This window comes from Rhinolophus sinicus, chromosome 6 (genome assembly GCF_057876585.1).
Source record: "Rhinolophus sinicus isolate RSI-liver-muscle chromosome 6, RSI-T2T, whole genome shotgun sequence".
Lineage (NCBI taxonomy): Eukaryota > Metazoa > Chordata > Mammalia > Chiroptera > Rhinolophidae > Rhinolophus > Rhinolophus sinicus.
The window spans coordinates 12,156,977-12,176,596 of NC_142506.1; the positions used below are offsets into that span (position 1 = coordinate 12,156,977).

At 45.7% G+C, this 19,620-nt stretch overlaps 2 protein-coding genes across 2 annotated transcripts in view; one reads left to right on the plus strand and one right to left on the minus strand.

Annotated features, from left to right (window-relative positions):
* ANXA13 (annexin A13) overlaps positions 1 to 19,620 on the plus strand; it is a 43,174-nt gene that overhangs the window by 11,852 nt on the left and 11,702 nt on the right. The window contains exons 3-8 of the mRNA XM_019719513.3: positions 6,685 to 6,760; positions 13,378 to 13,472; positions 15,911 to 16,081; positions 18,406 to 18,439; positions 18,545 to 18,624; positions 19,502 to 19,570. Of these exons, the coding sequence (XP_019575072.3) occupies positions 6,685 to 6,760; positions 13,378 to 13,472; positions 15,911 to 16,081; positions 18,406 to 18,439; positions 18,545 to 18,624; positions 19,502 to 19,570 (525 nt within the window). The remainder of the gene's footprint in view (positions 1 to 6,684; positions 6,761 to 13,377; positions 13,473 to 15,910; positions 16,082 to 18,405; positions 18,440 to 18,544; positions 18,625 to 19,501; positions 19,571 to 19,620) is intronic.
* Positions 6,708 to 19,620, minus strand: part of NTAQ1 (N-terminal glutamine amidase 1) — a 213,821-nt gene continuing 200,908 nt past the window's right edge. Inside the window, exons 7-8 of the transcript XR_012490734.2 lie at positions 8,724 to 8,833; positions 6,708 to 6,746 (exon numbers count right to left, since the gene is read on the minus strand). The gene's annotated coding sequence lies outside the window, so the exon portion shown is untranslated. The remainder of the gene's footprint in view (positions 6,747 to 8,723; positions 8,834 to 19,620) is intronic.

Below are 19,620 nucleotides of genomic sequence, written 5' to 3' on the forward strand. Positions count from 1 at the left end.
CTGTGGCTAAAGGTACCGTTCACTAGCAGTGGCAATGGTCATTGCTTACACTGAGGAGAAGTCAGGGGTGTCCAAGCCTCTCCCCAGCACCACCCTCACCTGCCTCCATTTTTCTCCTGCTTCTTCAACCCAGGCCACCACCTGCTTTTACTTCTGGCCCTCATTTTTCATCTCCTCAGCCTCCTCTTGATTTCAGGTCAGCTCAAACAGCAGCCCTCTTTGGATCTGTGTACAACGAGCCCTCTGCCCTCTGCTCCCCAGCACTTCCTCAGAGCCCGGATACCAAGCAACCACTTTCAAATATTTACTGAGCAGACTGCAGCACGCCAGGGCTTCTGGGCAACTGCGCTGGAAAGAGCAAACAATCAAAATGCCGCTCCCATTACATTTTGATAATACTTCAGAGTTTACAACTGACCCTTACATCCTATGTCATGGAGCATCCCACCTCCTACGTGCCACTAACAGGGTGCTTGTTCTCAACTGGCATGTGTTACTGTGTCCCGAACATGACTGCATCCAAACCTCACACTACCCATGAGTACGTCCATCTCCACTTTCAAGACAGACAGCAAAGGCTCAGAGAGATGGGTCAGCTTGCCCAGCATCACATAACCAGCGAGGGGCAAAGCATAATTTAACACCGTAGGTCTGACTCCCAAGTCCCCACCGTGTCAGTATGTCTGGTTTAGATCAATCATGTTTGCTCTGCAGTGGCACAGTGACAGGTCATAATAAACACACATGCACACAGACCCAGAAAACACCCAGCTGTAGTCTCTCCCTGATGGTCCTATCCCCATCGCTACCTCTCCTCTTCCTCTTTTTTTTTCTTTTTTTGCTTGCCTAACTCCTACATATCTTTCAAGAATCGGCAAAAATGTCAACTTCTCCATAAAAACCCCTCTTCCTCCTCTGAGCTATTTACACCCGATGCGCTTACCCTACCCTAACGCAATTTTCATTTGATCTGTTTTCATGTTTATTTTCCTGGGTCCCTGGGGACGAGGACTGAGTTTCATCATTGAGTCCCGGTTACCTGGGGTAGTGGTGCCACACAAAAGATCTTCAATACTTGTCTGTTGAGGGCAGGGGAGGGAGAAAACGGGGGAGGAGGAAGGAGAAAAGGGAAGAAGGAAGGGGGAAAAGAGAAGGGAGGACAGGAAGCAGGGAAAGAAGGAGGAACCATTCTGAGGGGAGTCTAATGTGCCTGCCATCTATTGCTTTTTAACTTCTTCACGTGTCTCTCATGAGAGAGTATATTTTTATTTTCCAGTCTTCATGCTATCCAAATAGAAGACCAGGTCACCAGGATTGACAAGTAGGAGTGTACTTAAATATGTGTATATTTAAGGCTGGGTTCTGGGAAATCCTGGTTCCTATACAATATACAAAGCAACCAATTTGCAAACCATATCCTTCAGCTAACCTTTTCACGAACTCCATCCCCAGAGTTTGCTGCCAGCTGGAGGAAGATTGTCTGTAAATGTTCCCTTTAGATCATAAGTGTTAAGGCTTCCTTCAGTTACACTGGGACAGAAGCTTTTGGTTAGGTGGCAGTTTCTTTATTCTGGCCCTTCTGGCTGAGGATATCAGAACTTCATACAAGAGCTGACCTTTCTCCTGGGCAGTCCGTGTACAGATAGATGCTGGCACGTCCCCTAGTCATTTCACAGAGGGGGTGTTTTCAGCATTCTTTCTGTCCCTATGCTTCCTCCCTCCAGAAAAACGGATCATTCATTTCCTTGTTTTAGAGGCAGGAACATAGAGACACAAAGAAGTGATATGTAGCCATGCTAGAAGGAAGAAAACCAAGACTGAATGTTCCCAGGTTACTCCTACAACTGGTAGGGCCTTTTGTGGAGTTAATAGTATTTGGTTCCATTTTGAGCTTGACATTCTGGCCTGATGGCAAGCAGGGCTGCGTGACACACTCCCTGAGGTGTGAATTATCACCCTTGTCAAATAGACAAGTTAACAAAGTGTGGCGTTGGGGTGTCATCCAGAGTCACCCAGACTCCACAGCCTGAATTATTAATCACTTAACTGTCCTGTGTGCAATCCATGCCTGGAACTCTAGCTTTGGATTGCAGGTGGTCAATGAAAGATTGGTCTTGAGAGCACCACTGACAAGATGAAAACCTCTCAAGTAGAACAGTGTTTAAAATATTCTGGAAAGTTCATGGCTGTTTTGCCTTCAACAAATATGGTTTACATTTACGATGCACATGCTCTCTGCCAGGCTTCATTTTAGATGCTTTGCATGAATGACTTCATTTAAATTCTCACAAGAGACCTACGAGGTAGGCACTATTGTCTCCACATTTTGCCATAAGGAAACCACAGCACAGAGAGGTTCCCAAACTTGCCTAAGGTCACACAAGTAATAGGCAGTCACACTGGTATTTAAATCCAGTCTGACTAGAAAGCCATGTTCTTAAACTTGATATTATATCCTCAGTGGCCACCTATTATAAACATTATAAACACGATGCTGTCTATATTGGAGATATATATCACGATGCCAGGTATTGAAAGATCTCTCTCTCTCTCTCTCTCTCTCTCTCTCTCTCTCTCTCTCTCTCTCTCTCTCCCCCCCACCTCTCTCAACATAGTGAATCAAAATATAGGGAATTGAAAATCTAAATATCACTATAAGACAAAAATCCAAGAGGTGGCCCACGAAGCAGAGGGAGGACTAGATTTCTGTGGCTCCTCTATATCTCTGACACTTGAAATACTGTCTCATGGAAGCCTCAGATCTTCCAAGGCAGACATTGCCCCCATTTTACAGATGAGAAAACAGTGGCTAGAGGTTAATGGTCCATATTCACATGGCTGCTAAAGGGCAGAACCATATTGAAACTTGGATTCATGTGGGCTGAAAGCCCAGACTGCTGCAATCATTTTTATTAGCCTCTAACATTCTCTCTTTTTTATGTGTCTCCTGAGTGTCAGTACAAATCCTGTTAAAAAGCAAATAGACAAACAAATTCATCATGCCTTGTAGTTGAAAGCAAGGGGAATATCCGTGTAATTCGCTAAAACTCTCAGAAACATTTCGGTCCCCATCCTGGAGTCCCCTGCACCGCTGCACATTTGGTGTCTGACTCGCATTCCTTCAGACTTGCTTTAGGTGGAAGTTCTACTCCGAGGTCTCAGGTTTCAAAAAAAAATGAAATCTCCTGATTGGCAAACAGGCTCAAGGCCCGAAAGTCAGCTGCCTAACCGGTAACAATGAACAACGGACGTGGAATGTCCGCTCTGTGTACATTCCAAAAAGGTTCGTTACCCAGCTCATCAGAACAATCCAAGGACAACTGCTGCATCAACACGGGGAGTCACTGATGAATGTGTCCATTGTGGGGGCGGTCCCAGCTACACAGAGGGGAAAATTCCAAACAGACTCTTTTCTTTTTCCCTTTTTAAAAATCACATCACATGATTCCTTCACTCCGATAGCAAATATCTTGCGGTTACGAGGAACAAGACCGAATTCTCTTCAGGTCAGGAAAGACAGCCAACATGGCTGGCAGTGGTTCCTGGAAGGATTCAGGGGATGGTGACTCTATCCTGCTGATAGAGGTGTATCTGATATGGATATTTATGCCTCATCATTTGTTAAGCAAAAAAGAAAAAAATTAAGTCTCAATATCATCTTCATTCTTAACAGGAGGCTCCATACTCTCCCACTGCAGCAGCCACTCCCCAACCCCCCAGATACCACTGTTACTTTGGACCAAATGACGCTCCTTTTTCAGTCCAGGATAAACACACTGGCAAGCTCAGAGCGTTCTTTCCCATCCCTCCACTTCTGTAAACATTGTGACATTTTGTCATGGAACCACTTAGGAAAACAGTAAGGGATGAGGGACAGGAGTGTCATTTCATATCTAAGTCGGAGGGTCCTGGTTCCAGCCCTGGCTCCCATTCAGCCATTGCCTCTCCAGGTGATCTTAAACATGTCTGCAAGCCCTGGCAGCATCTTTGTGCAAATGCAAAAAAAAAAAAAAAAAGTGTCCCTCTGGGGGAGAAGCAGGGCTGCCAGCACAGGTCTTGGCAAGAGTAACCCCAGCTGGACTCCAGCCAGGGACCTCAGGAAGGGCATAGCCCATAAGTTCAGCCATTCACAGAACCCTGTGTCCCTGCTTCAATGTATCACTTGTGAAGTTGGACAGGTAATAAGTGTCCCACCAAAGTCTCTGCACCGATGAGGATGAAATGACATACAGAATGGTTTAAGAATCAGCCTGCTAATAGGAGATTTCTGCTCTGGGTCCATCCACCTCACTTCCCCTACCTTCCAAAATACTTCTAATGAAAAACAAAGACATCCGTTACCCCTTTGAGATTACTTTCCACACTCCCACACTCAGAGAACCACACCTCCCAGAATCTGATAAAAAAGCTAGGCGGGCTTTGTAAGCCTGCAGCCTGTGCTGTCGCATGAAACCCCACGCTCAGAAAGGCCTTGCATTTGGTTTCATGCCCTGATGTCACCATGTGAAATTCTTATTCATTTTTGAACAAGAAGCCCTACATTTTCATTTTGCTCTGAGCCCCACAAATTATGTTGCTGGTCCTGCCAATAAGCCTTCGGCAGCATCAGATAGGTTTTTTTTATACCCCGCAAAATGTTTGGAAAGCAAAATGGGACCCATCGATCCTCTGCTGACTACGAAGACCCCAGCCAGAGTTAGAGTATGAAGCAGGATGGTGCACTGGCCCTACAAGGCACACTGAGCTGGGAGCATCCCTGCATCCCACAAGACCTCAGACAAATTCCCTAAACTGTCTGAACCCAACTTGCCTTATCCTCAAAGTAGGCTACTAATGCCTACTCTCCCCTGTTAATAATAACAAAAAGTCTGTCAATGAAGAAACTGCCTGGCACATGGCAGCTGCTCCACAAATGTTAAGTCCCCTCCTGACTTGTTTCTACAACAGATACTTCAAGATGGGCGGTGCACCCACATTACAAAAGGCAGGGGGGTGATAGGTGGCCCTGCAGATCCCTATGGCTCTAGGATTACATGATTCTCCATTAACCAAGGCCTAGACGCCAGCCCTCCTCCAGTCCATGGATATTAGTCGGGACACGTTTGATTGCAAGGGCAGAAACCCAACTTGCAATTAACTTAAGAGAAAGTGGTAGTTTGTTAGTTAATGAAACTGGCAAGTGCAAGGATACAGGCACTGCTGTCTCTCTCTCTCTCTCTCTCTCTCTCTCTCTCTCTCTCTCTCTCTCTCTCCCTCCACTCTTTTTGTCTCTGCTTTGCTTCACTCTGAACTCATGCTCCCTTCATGTAGTAGACACAGAGCATGGCCAACAACAGCCCTAAGTCCGCACTCTCTCAGCTTAGCAAGCCCAGTGGGGAGAGACGTATTTCTCTCAACAGCTATGTGTCAACCAAGGAAAAGACTAATGATTCTGCTTGGATTACATCCCGATTCCTGAACCAGCCTCGATTGCCAGACTGATGGGGTATGTGCCCACCCAGGGACAGGATAAAGGGGCTCAAGCCTCTTGACGAACAGTCTCAATAAGACCACGTGAAATGGGGGATGGGGACGTTCCTCAAAGTAATAGGGATGCTAGGCAAATAAATGCAAGATGTCCACTCTGCCTTATGTGGTTTACTATCCATTCCCAACAGTTGCTAAAGGAAATGAAAGGAGGAAGAAGGGAATTGGGTGGTGTAGACTGTAGCACTTAAACCATCCTTCATTGAAGGATGGGAAATAAGTGACACACATCATAAGAGGGAATCTCTGTGAGGAAAGACACAGAACTGAGAAAATGCAGGGCATGTTCAAAGCTACTAGTTACATAACTGCAATTAACCTCACATCTTTACTTGTTTTTATAGTAATGCATTTATGTTCATGTTTCTATTTTGTTTAGGCAACTGATGCTGGTTTTCCGTTTTCGTGTTAATAGAAAATTTCTTTTTAAACATAACTTTAAGTAAAAGAACAGCAGGCTAGTTGAAAGAAAAATAATAAGCAAATAATAATAGTAATATTGACTTGGGTAGCTGTGGACAAATTAATGCATGTGTTATGCCAATCACTGAGGTACGTGAAACATTGGCTTATTATATAAACAGAACTTTCTCTCCCCACGGAGTAGTAAAAACCAGTAACTGTGCTGTTGCTGGTCTATATGGTATGTCTGGCAAACTAAATATTATGGCTTTCATTGTGTGAATGGCAAAGCTTCAGCCCCGGGTCACCAAATGGATCTGTAATAAGATCCTAGAACCCTCAGCTTCTGGCGGTCAACACCTATTCCCTAGACATACTTGTGTCTCACGGCAAAAGGGGAGAACCAGCATTCCAGGACATTGGCCCACTGTATTACTCTAGGTTTCAGAGACACTCACGCAAAGCGAGGATTGATGTGAAAATTGCTCATCTCAGAGTTGGCCAGGCTGATTGTCCTTGAAAACAGAGGGATCCATTCTCCGTGGTTGCCCAAAGCCAGCTGGCTCCAAGGAGTACCAGCCACTTCTCTGGGGCCGGAGTTTCCCCCGCTGAGCTGCACATGAACCCACGTGTAAAGTGGCAGCTGGGCCCTCAGTCGGATGACTGCTTGGTTTCACAACCAGCTACCAATTTCAGACTGAGATAATCTAAGGATTCCTATTATCGTCCACTCACATTTTCAATTATTTTCTCTAGGCCAAACAGAGAAGACATCAGGGTTTTGACGTGGATGAAGATATCAAAAAACTGCACAAAGCCTGCAAAGGAATGGGTATGAAAGATATTTGGTTTGTAAACTTACTTTTGACATTGATTAAATTTGATCTCGTATCTAATTTTCCCATGATCTTAGGAAGATGACCTCCCACTTAGCTTGTGTCTTCCGAACTAATCCAAGTTGATTATGTCTAAGGTTCTCTGTCTAGAAGATCCCACAGTTATAATTGAATTCTATTGCTTTTCAGAATTCAATGGAATAGTCAGAAATTGAAAATTATGGCATTTAATTTGACCTGGAGGTAGAAGAGACTTCATGAGAAGTATAGTTCATGCAATCCTAATATCATCTAAACCCTTCTGATCCCTTTCATGGGAGGGGGTGGGAATCAGGTCTGATGAGAACTGGATTAGGGGTCTGGGAGCTGCATCTAGAAGTTGACCAAGTGAACATAAAACTGTGGTCAAGGTCAAGAACCAAGGGTCGAAACGGGAGAAGCTGTTTATATCCAGGCCTAAGGTTAAGTACGTGCATGGCAAGAATCAGAGACTAAGCAACAGATCAGGAGTAAGATAACTCCAGGAACAAGGTGGGACAAGGGAGAAAGCATCCAGGAAGAAGACCATGAAGAGAATAAGACCCAGAGAGGCTCTGGGACCCAAGGAGGTCACTGATGAACGAAGGTTTGCATCCCGGAGTGTGACTTATAAAATATTCATGTAACCATCATCACTAATTCCAGAACATGTTCATCACCCCCAAAAGAAACCCCACATCCATTAGCAGCCACTCCCCACCCCCACCTCCCACCAGTCTAGGGCAATCACTAATCTGCTGTCGGTCTGTCTCTATAGATCTGCCTATTCTGGACATTTCATACAAAGAGAATCATACAATATGTGACCTTTTGTGTCTGGCTTCTTTCACTTGGCATAACGTTTTTGTAAAAACAAGTTCTAGATTTTCACTTAGAAGTAAATTCGTGGAGATTTACTTTCCTAGGAATGGGTGTTGTGGTAGAATAAATATAGTCATAAATTCTTTGTGTGACTCCAGAGGAAAGGACTGGGATCCATGGTGGAAATCTAATAAGACTATTTTGCTTCAATATAAGGGACTGTCTAGTATAGAATAGTCTGCCATTGCCCAAGAAACGTTGGAGAAATCCCAAGGGAGTCGGGTTGGAGAAGACCGGGAAGGGAAGTGGTAGAAGGGATTTCTACATAGTAAGTATTCTTGAATAAACCAGAGAGAGAGAGAACACTGGAAATGAAGAAGGATAACTAGATTGCTTGGTTTGGGGGCATGAGTGGAAAGCTCAGCAGAGAGAAGCTGTCCCTTGTTCATATCCTGGCCTGGTTAATCTTGTATTTGGACAACAGCTGTCTGGAGACATTTTTAACAGGAAGTGGTGGGATGTTTATAGTTCTGACTTTTGCAGAGTGGCTGAGCTAGCCTCACGGGTGTGCTTCCCTGCTGCCTCTCGAGTGAAGTCCTGACACCTGGATGTGGGTTGGCGCTAGAGCTGCAGTGGGTGTAGGAATGATTCAGGTGCAGTTAAGGATAAACGCCCGCGTTCTCAGCCACCATGCAAGTTCAGTTCAGTAAGCACAGGTGGAGCACCTACTGAATGGCAAAGTCGTGCAGTGTCCTCTCCCTGCTTTTGGATGTGGCCACAAGGTGGGACCACTCTTGTGCTGGTTATACTCTTGTACAGCACCTTCTGCGTGCCAAGGGCTACCCTGGGTCCTGGAGGCACATCATCTCGTGGAATGCTCCCCACCACCCTGAGAAGTGATATTATAACGACTTCACAGAGGAGAATGCTGAGGCTCAGAGGTTAAATATTTGCTCAAGGCCAAAGAGGTATGAAATGAAGGTGGGCGATCAGCAACGAGCGCCATCTTCGAAAGCTGTGATTTGGTTGAAGGGCTAGAATTCCAACCACTCCTAATAAATGCAAGCCAAAGCAAAACTTTAACACTGGCAAAATTAGTCAGCGAGACTATGCACCCACCTCAGTGATACACCATCTTTTCCAGGGCTGGAAAGGATGTCTAGGGCCATGCTGTCCAATAGCCACAAAGGTGAGCCATCTGGGTCACTTTAAATTTTTGAGAAACCGAACTTAAAAAAAAAAAAAAAAAAAGCAGGTGAAATTAATTTTAATAGTATGCTTTAGTTAATTTAATACTGTGTCAAAAATATCATTTCAACAGACAATCCATACAAGTTAATCCATACAAGAATTAACGAGGTATTTGAATCCCTTTTTTCCCCCACATTAAGTCTTCAAAATATATGTACTCTGCACTTATAGAACATTTCAACTTGGACCAGCCACACGTCAAGTCCTCAGCAGCTGCGTGTATCCACTGCATTGGGCAGAGTGGGCCTGGAGGTCTCATACATCCAAAAGATTATGTATACTTTCCACCCACTCACCTACCTACACAATTCACAATAATATGAATGCTATCCTATAAAACAGTATCTGATTTTTCCAAATAGTAACATGAAACTTACAGATTTCCTTACTGTTTCTTTGGTGTCCCTGCTTTCCTGGGTCCTATGTAAGTACCTGCCTGGTCTGGGTCTTGGTTAACCCACGGCAGCCCTCTATCCTCCCCCCAAAGCTGACTCTCTTTGTCAGGCCTTCCTTCTCAGGGCCCCTCTGAAGAGAATGCAAGGACCCCAACATCCATTATCCTCTCTGATACGTAAAAGGATGTTTGTCATCCTCCCTCACAGAAGAAACACAGGAACAGACTCTTAGAGAGAAAAGCTGCCTTGGAGGTTAGCTAGTCCGCAGCATCTCAAACCTTACTGTGCATTTGAGTCATCAGGGTGTCTGGTCAGTAGGCAGGTTCTGTGTGTGTGGTTCTGAGTGGTTTCTGAGATAAGTTCCCAGGGGATGCTGATGCTGCAGGTCCTTGGGGAGCAAGGTCTGATGCCTCTGACATCCACAGAGACTAAGCCATGCTGCTCAAGCCACACAGGAGCAGAGCCAGGCCTGGAACTCAGACCTCATGACCCTGAGCCCAGGGCTCTTTCCACTCCCCATGTACAAAAATGAACTTCAGGCCTGGGTTTGACCTGCTGCTCTGCCGCTTACTGCTGCCATGACCTCAGTATTCTCATCTGCAAAATGGGGCTAATAATGTCTCCTCACAGGGAGGTGCTGAGGATAAAGCCGGCAGCACAGGGCCCAGCATCCCCCTGGCCCTCACTATATGCTAACCTCCTCTTGAACAATGTGCTCTGATCCAAACTCCCCACAAGGCTCATTAGATCCGTATGAGCAGTGAGTGGGCCCACCCTGAGCAGTCTTTGTTCTCCATAGCTGAGGGTATACCAGGTTGAATGGTGCCCCCCCAAATATGTACCCCTGGAACCTGTGATGTCACCTTATTTGGGAAAAGGGTCCTTGCAGATGTAATTAAGGATCTTGAGATGAGATCATCCTAGATTACCTGGGTGATCCCTAAATCCATTGACAAGTTGCCTTAGAAGAGAAGACACACAGGAAGCAGGTCATTAGAAGACAGGCAGATATGGGAGTGTTGCAGACAAACCAAGGAATGCTAAGGATTGCAGGCAGCCTCCAAAAGACGGAAGAAGCAATGAACAGATTCCACCCCCAGCCTCTGGGGGGAGTGTGGCTCTGCTGACACCATGATTTCAGACTTCTAGCCTCCAGAATTATGAGGGAATAAATGGCTGTTGTTTTAAGCCACCCAGTTCGTGGTAATTACAGCAGCCTCAGGAAACTAACACAGTGGGCAAGTGGAAAATAATGACCCTCCCACACAGGCAAAAGTCTCCCTCATTCGTTACTTCATCTCTGCACCTCCATTTCCAAAGGAGAAACTAGGGGACTGGGAAGTTCAATGGTGCGAGCAGAAGAGACGAGCCCTTGGACACCAGAAATGGGGCTGCAGCCCCCAGGCTCAGTGAAGCAGGCTGTGGCTCGCGTTGGGAGCCTCTGAGGAAAGCTGAGCCCCTTCCCCTAGTTCATGGCGTGGATCCCTCCTGCAGCATGTGGCCCTTGGTGTGAAGTGGAGGGCACCCTCCATCCTGCTGAAACTCAGCTCGGTATCTTCCCAGAAAATTGCTGGGAAAGCAAAAGCCAGGAGGCCTGCAGCCCTCCCAAGGCTCATGGTCACCCCATGCTGACCTCTGCTGTGTGATTACTCGACAGCGTCCCATGCACAGTCAGGGCTGAGCTTCCTTCTGTTCTCATGTTTTAAAAAGCCTTTCCCAGAACCACTGGGGACTGGCCCCAGTGCCTCAAACCATCGTAAATGTTTACAGGAAATTGTTCAGCAGCACAGACTGCTTATATGACACGCATATTGTGAAATGTAACATGAGGTCACTGTTCAGTAAATCGCTGCTTGGTTGGGTGCTGTGAACGGCTCTCAGGTAAAACCTGAGACCTGAGCTCAAAGGGCTTGAGGGAAATGTAATTAGTTCCACGCCGCCCCCTCCCCCACCTCCAGGCTGCTGCTGAGCTATCCCAGGGACTGCTTTGCTCTCTCATCTCTCTTTTTAAAGCATTCCGGGAAGAAAAGTCTAAAAAACACTTTTTTTTTTTAAACTTTAAGTCGGTTTTCCTGAATTATCCAGATGTGACTTGCCTACGGCATCAGAGGGTTTCCTATGGCAGAGGGTTTCCTATTTGTCTCTGGTACATACAGCCCACCTGAGCAGCACATGTAGCTTGCCTCAATGCAAAGACAAGGTTCGGTCATAATGCAGCGCAAACTTCTTCATTCAATCATTCATTCATATATGTATTCATGCATTTAAACATTCATTCATTCAGCAAGTCATCTGATAAATATTGAGAGACTTCTAAGTGAATAAAGCAGTGAGCAAAACCCCTTGCCCCATGGAACTTGCAATGTGGCACGACAGGACGGAGAAGGAGAACAGGCCATGTGAGGGTCACAAAGGCAGATGTGCCACATCCATCCCAGAATAGTCCAGTGAGTGAAGTACTAAAGCAAGAGTGGGAGTGAAAGTGAGGATCAAAGATAACAGTATTCCAGGTAGAGGGAACAGCCCATGCCAAGACCCAGAGGTAAGAAAGAAAGGGTTGCTTGTTCTAGATGCTGCAGGTCATCCATAGAGTTGATGGAAAGAGGGTCTGGGAGAGGGTGATGGGGAGGGACAAGACTTTGAGAGGCAGGTAGGAGCTAATCCAAAAGGCTTTATATGTGCCCCCTAAAGAATTGAGACTTTATTCTGGATTTGAAGGCGCCTATATTGTAGGTTTGAAGCAGAGGAGTGAGCAGGCTGGTCTGTTCATCAGGGTCATTCTGGGGACAGTGAATGCTGATTGGAACAGGTGAGAGAAGGCAGGACCCCTGTGTGGGGATCAGTAGTTCTGCTGAGTGATGTGACAGAGGTGAGGACGGAGAGAACTGGGTGATCTGAGCGATACTAAGGAGGTGAATTCGTGAGGTTTTCATGGTGACTAATTGGATGTGGTGTGAGGGAAAAGAGGGAGCCAGGAAGGAGCCCCAAATTCCTGGCTGGGCACAACACAGAATGGGGTCACCTGGGGGGCAGGAAGGCTCCTTGCAGGGATGACAATGGTAAGCGTCCAGGCCTGAGATGTAGCGGAGGCTCCCTGAGACCCCAGGAAGGAGCAACTCACTTGGCAAGGAAGGGGCGAATTCAAGAGATTTGTACGAGGAAAAGAAATCCCTTCTGAGGTGAAATTTCTGGCACTCGTACATTTAAAAAAAAAATAATATCACAGAGGAAGTAATTGGATACACATTACGTAGGTGAAGCTGCAGGAGGAAATGAAGAGGAATGAAATAAATAATGGTGTTGGAACTGAACCAGAATGAGGCAGGCAATTAACCCCTACGACTTTTACAAGTGAGCTCATCCTAGAATGTTCTGTTTCTCCAACTGGACTCAAACAACTAGGTCTTCCCAAAACTGTAAATGTGGAACTAACCCTTGAGACTAAGTGAAGAGTCTATCACCATAGTCAATTTAAAACATCTGTGTCACCTCAAAAAGAAACTTCCTACTCCTTGGCCGCCATTTCCCTACCCACCCCATCCCCAGCCACCCATCTACTGTCTGTCTCTATATAGTTCCCTATTCTGGACTTTGATATGAATGCACGCATTTAATATGTGGTGGTCTGTGATTGGCTTCTTTCACTTAACATAACGTTTTCAAGGTTCATTCGTGTCATGACATTCCTTTTTTTCTGGCCAAGTAATGTTCCATTGGATGGATACATCATATTTTGTTTATCCTTTATCCATTGATGGATATTCAGGCTGTTTCCACCTTTTCACTGTTATGAATGATGCCGCAATGAACATTTCTGCACAAGTTTTGTGTGGACATTTGTTCTCATTTCTCTTGAGTATATGTCCAAGAGTGAAATTAAGGAACAGGCCATCCTCCTTTGTCTTGCCATCCCAATGCCCAACACTGTGCTTCATGCAATGTGAGGCCTCCGTGGATATTTTGTCACGTGACTGAAAAGAATACAGTTCACCCCAAGACATTAAAGTAAAGGGTCCATTTAGCAGCCGCTGACCGCCATCTTGACTTCCTCAGACTTGACGAAAATAAACCTCCCTCTTTTTTCTTGGTCACTCACTCTCACTTTGTTTCTTTCTCCTGCACTTTAGGAACCGATGAAGCGACCATCATTGAAATCTTATCAAGCAGGACATCGAATGAGAGGCAACAAATAAAGCAAAAGTACAAGGCAACGTACGGCAAGGTGATTCCAAGGGTCTTGGCAAGCAGTCATGTGGCCTTGGCCTGGATGGTCTCTGCTTCCTCTATGTTTCCTCACGCAGTGGAGACAATCGTTACAGCTTTACTGAATTAGCCCAAGAGGGAAAAATGGGACAGCTATTTAAAACTTAAATTGACTTCAGAAAAACTGAAATTGCCTGTGAACTTAATAGCCTGTATAATCAATACTCATTTTTTTTTTTTAAATTGACTTCATTTTTCTATTAGTCCCTTTTTTCCACTCATTTGGACTAATTCCGCATAGTAACTTACAGATAGGCCTGTGATTTGAAAATCAGTTTTCACAGGCGGGTCTGTATATACGAATTGTTCATTTATTCAACTGTCTTCAAGAATAACATATTCTTTATAGTGGACACAATTTAATCTATCCTTAATGTCATTAGCAAGATCAGTGTGCAAAATGAGTATTAATTATTGTGCTATATTCTAATCCATATTTATAAAACTTTTACAGTTTCAATCACCCTATGTGTAAATAGATATAGAGATGGATTTTCGTATTTATTGGACATCGTGCAGGCATCCCTCTCTTTAGGCCCCTGTTTCCTCACATATAGAACGAAAATGATAATTTATCTCCGTTCTCAGGTAGGATCAAGTTGGATAATGCCAGCACACACCCGTAAAGGGAAGCGGTGCAAGGCATAAAGGTTTCCATTTTACAAAGAGGAAATGTGGAGCTCATCCCATTTATATGACTTATGCAAAATCACACACGTAGTAAGAAAACGAACCAGGACTCACATCCAAGTCATCTGACTGCAGGGCCAGTGTTCACTCCTAGAGAACCAGTGGCCATGAGAAGAGCTATTTATTTACACGGCACGTGGCCCAAATAGTTCTTCTGTTTCTCTCTTCACAATTAGGTTTGTCAAAGTCATTCATTGATGACATTGATGAAAATAAGTGGATCTTCAGTTCAGCTGCATTGACTTGAATGGACTTGAATTGCATTGAACTGAACTGAATTGAATGATGAACTTTCACCCACATCAGCATGCCTCCCTGTAGCAGCCACTGCAGTGCGATGTCTACTTCCCCCCTAGAGATATGGAAAGTCAGACACAGGCTTCTCCAACTTCAGTGTGAAATAAGAGTAACTGGGTTGGAAGTAAGGGCTTCGGGGCTCTGCTAAACATAAAGTGGGCATGCTCCAGCACGAAACTGCAATGCCAACATCTGCCAATCACTGGCACATTTTCCAGTTCTCAGCTGTTTCCAGGGGGCCGAGACTGCCAGAGAGGCAAGCTCGAATCACAACATCACAAAGCTAGAAGATGTTAGAGACAAACAAATCTAAGTACCCTGGTCAACTGAACTCCAAAGCAATACCCATCCCAAGGTGACTCAGCTAAGTTAGCAGGAAAACCAGAACTGGAGCTGAGCCACCCTGAGCCGGCTTCTGTGTCCAAACAGAATGTAAACACACAAGGATTTGTTTTCATGCTTGTAGCTTGTAAGAGGACGCAGCAGTTTTACATAGAGTCATCCTTCTTTAGCCGCAGGGGACACATTCCAAGACCCCCAGTGGATGCCTGAAACCAGGGATAGTACCAAACCCTATATATGCCATGCTTCTTCCTATACATACATAACTATGATAAAGTTTAATTTATAAATGAGGCCCAGGAAGAGACGAACAACAATAACTAATAATAAAGTAGAACAATTATAATAATATGCTGTAATGAAAGTTATGTGGATGTGGCATTATTAAGTAAAATAAGCGTGACTGGAACACAAGCCCTGTGATACCACGACAGCCCATCTGACAATCCAGACGGCTACTAAGTGTCCCTCTCAGGATTTAACAAGATAACCATAGTGACTACACATCTGGTTTGCCTAAGACTGTCCCTCTTGATTCGTGTTATCCCCTGCAATTATTAATAGTGCCCCCTTCACTCTCAAAATCATTCCCATTTGGGTGACACATGATGTGGTCCCCCTATAGAAAACAAATCTATACTTTAGTCGTTTCTGGCTAAGTGTCTGGGGGTGAGTCCTTCATTTTTTTGAGGTCAGTAAATAAGGATATTACCAATAGTTCTGCCAGGGCCATTTTGAGGATCAGTGAGAAAGCTCTCTGAACCCCCAAACCTATTGCAAATGCTGGTTGTTACTGTGATTCACCTTTGGGGTCTCCAGCCCCAAGCAGGGGAATTTCTCTTTGCCTCTCTGCCAGTCCTGGGGGAGGATGGATGGGTAATCAGAGTGACCACTGTCCTCCAGAGCTGGTCACTTGTGCTTAGAGAGCTTCTGTCTAGATAACACCGGCCCCCCATGTTTCCCCAGCAAGTTTCCCGTCAACCCTGAGGCCATGCAGTGGGGACAGCAGACACCTGTCTCGCCTCTGTTGGGCCATTCCCAGTCAGGGTTCCTGCTGTCTCCCTACAGGACCTGGAGGAAGTGCTCAAGAGTGAGCTGAGTGGAAACTTCGAGAAGACAGCCTTGGCCCTTCTGGACCGCCCCAGTGAATATGACGCCCGGCAGCTGAAGAAAGCAATGAAGGGTCTGGGCACGGACGAGGCAGTTCTCATCGAGGTCCTCTGCACCAGGACCAATCAGGTTAGTCCCAGGCGAGCCCTCGGACTGGCCCGTGAGGGAGCGTCTGTATGTCCCTCAGACATGGTTGCAGTGGCCATAAGGGAAACTACACCCCGCATTCCACCCATGGGGTGAGCAAGTGTCTGGGCAGAAATGTGTCTGCTTGGCCCATGCAGCAGCGATGCCTCTTCCAGTCTCCCAGCCATCCGTCTTGGTGTTTCTGTCCCCTGCTTCCAGAAGAGTTATGCCAATGCCGCTTTTGTGTTTCGAAATGGATGCACAGTTCTATAGGCAGGAGGCAAGATTCTACTTTCCCTCTCCCAACCTGACTTTGCGGGTCTTCTGGAATAAATAGTGCAATACGCAGTCGAAGCATGTTTGTGGAGCTGCCTGGTTGGTGGCTGTCATCTAGCATAGATTACAAAAGGAAGACTCTAAGGAGGCAGGGAGGTGGGTGGTACAGAGGGGAGCCCCGGCTGCCAGCACCTCTCCGGAGGTTTCTGCGTCCTTCTATTTACAGACCTCTCCCCTGTCCCTTGGGCACATGCCACCATTTCAGGAGCTGAAAAGAACATTTGCTATGGCCCCCGTGGAAACCCCTATCTCTTTGGTTCCAGAAGCTACGAAGGCCGAGGAATTCACCAAGAGTAAAGAGGGTCCACAAATAATTATTCGGAGACCCTTCCTCCCTCTTCCACAACCACCCATCACAGTAGAATGGGAAGGCCCAGCAAGAAAAAGGCCAGAAAATCCCAACATTCTTGAGGTCTCCAAGTAGGAAACAGAAGCAGTGGTTGGAATAGACAGCAAAGAAAAACTGACACAGCCCTCTGAAGCCTCCATGCTATTTAAGCCTGGAATGCCATCAAGCCCAAGCTGGCCCCTTCTGCTCAGTCGTATTTCCGAAGCACCTCAAGCTCCAAGCTACAGCTGTAAACCCCTTTTCTGAGCTTCCTTGGACTTCTTTTCTTTCCTCAAGATACTAGACACCCTCCATTTCCAGGAGTTTCCGTTTAGGTCTGTGCTTACAGGACGTAGCATCAGTTCAGTGTGACACATAACTTTCCCTACTCAGCGTTCCCACCTTTTCCAGAAGCACCCCTGTCCCAGAGAGGAGACATCTGATATGGGGGCAACCAGCAGCCTGCCCTGACAAGAGATTAATTTGATCATTGTTTTTCTAATCTTATCTGACCACCTGCTGTTCCCCCCACCCACCCTAGTTTCTTTCCAGTCCGGTTCTCAAGCAACAAGCAAAGCCCTTTATTTTCCATCAAATAGATCTGACAGTAAAAAGAAGAAAAGCAGAGAGAGCGCAGGCCCCAGGTTCAGGCAGACCCTGGTAGTGAGTTGGAAAGAGGAGAAAGGGGAAGGAGCTGCACAGACACGTGGTCAGCCCCCACCCACCTTCCACCTCCCCCCACCCATCAAAACGCATACCCAGGTTCCTGCTGGCTACTGCCCTGAGACACACACACACACACACACACCCCTTTTCCCCATCACTGCACACTGACTCTCATTATAAACAGTTTGCAGACGACGCTGTGGGAAAATACCTGCTTTTACACACTGCTGGTTCAGGTGTAAACTGAGGCAACTCCTGAGTGGGCCACCTGGCACCAGTCATTGAAATATAAAGCAATTCTTCCCAGGACATACCTTAGAGAGAAACTCGCACTCCTGCACACAGCAAATTGTTTACTGTATGAAACCTCGTTGGAAGTAGAAAAGAATTGAAACAACCGAAATATCCATCAATCCGAGGCTGGCTAAACTGTGGCTTATTGTTAAGGTGGAACATTTTGTATCCGTTTAAAAAACACTAGGTGATTGACTAGGTATAAGCATAGCTGAATCTCCAAGACATATGATTGAGTGAAAAAATAAGCCAGAGCACACTATGTACAATGTTCTACTTTTTGAATACGTACACAAAACAATTCTATATATTTCCAATAGCGTATATATGTATACAAAGGCAAAGAAAAATACTTGTGAAGGTAAGCACCGAACTTCTAGCACTGACTACATGGGTAGAGATGGGAGAGGGAAATGAGGTGAGGAGGTAGAGGAAGAAGATATTAGTTCAGCTGTAGTATTTTCACCTTTAACTAAGGAGAACATACGCGTACCTTACTTGTGTGGTTTGAAATGTTTGCACGGAAGGGGCCCCTTCACACATCCAGGGCCTCAGCCCTGATCCACCGGATGGCCCTCTTTGGAGAAGTCATGAAGGCATCCTTTGTCCAGAGACAGGTCTTTGACTCTTCCCTCTGTGTGTCTCTCATAGCTTATTGATTAACCCACCTTGGAGTATTGATTCACTTTATTACCTTTTCTAGGAAATCATCGCCATTAAAGAGGCCTACCAAAGGTGTAAGTGACCTTTTGTTCTGACTTTGGATAAAGAATGTTCCTTTCAAAATACGTCTAGGAAACTAAATCGTCTGCTTTCTCCCCTCCTTTTTCCCTCTTCAAAAGTATTTGACAGGAGCCTTGAATCAGATGTCAAAGACGACACAAGTGGAAACCTAAAAAAAATTCTGGTGTCTCTGCTACAGGTAAGAGTGAAGAGGTCTCACCTGTTTTATAATGACGGATGGTGCTATTTTCTTGCTAGCTGTCCACCAGAGACCACTATCAGCATTGAAAGGCTATCTGTAGTTCCCCGCCATGCACCCTCACAGACAGTTCAAAGCATGGCTTTTGGGGTTCTTTCAGGCCAGCAGGAGCTCATCTCTCTGACTTCTTCTATCTCCGACCTTTTAAGAGCTCACTTGTTTGGGTCAGACCCATCCCTTTTGATGAACTCAGCAGATGAGGGATCCTAGTCACACCTGCAAACATCCCCTTCGCCGTATTAACGCAAAACAACCACAGGAGTGATAGCTCATCACATTCAGTCTTGCCCACCCTCAAGGGAAGGGGATTATACAATGGTGTGGGCCATTGGGGTCATCTTCGAATTCTGCCTGCCTCAGTGGGCTCAGACTTCAAGACTTTCCATCACCAACATTCAGTGTTCTTCAGGATGGGGACCCTGAGAGGTGGAATTTGATATTTTGGAAAGGAGACTAGTACCTTTCTAATTAACTGACTCTCGGAGACATCATGAGGGTGCTTTCGGCCTGCATAGAGGTCAGCGGGGTTTGGGAATGACTGTTTGCCACCAAAACACACACACACACACACACACACACACACACACACACACACACACACACCAACAAACAAAAAAAAGCGTTGTCAGGAAAGGTATTCTGTTCATCAGTTGTCTCCAAAAGATGGCAGCAAAGAGCAGTGTTGCCACTCTGCCAGGCTGACTCTTTGTCAGGCCACCCTGATGAGCTCACCCACCAGTTTTCCAGGATTTTTCCTTTTTCATTTTCTGTGGTCCAGCAGGAAGTCAAGCTAATAACAATGTACCGATTTTTCTAGGCTAGTCGGGATGAAGGAGATAATGTGGACAAAGTCCTCGCTGGCCAGGATGCTAAAGATCTGTATGACGTAAGTACGCAGCCGTGCCAGTGTCAGTCAGCAAAGTCCCTTTTTAAATG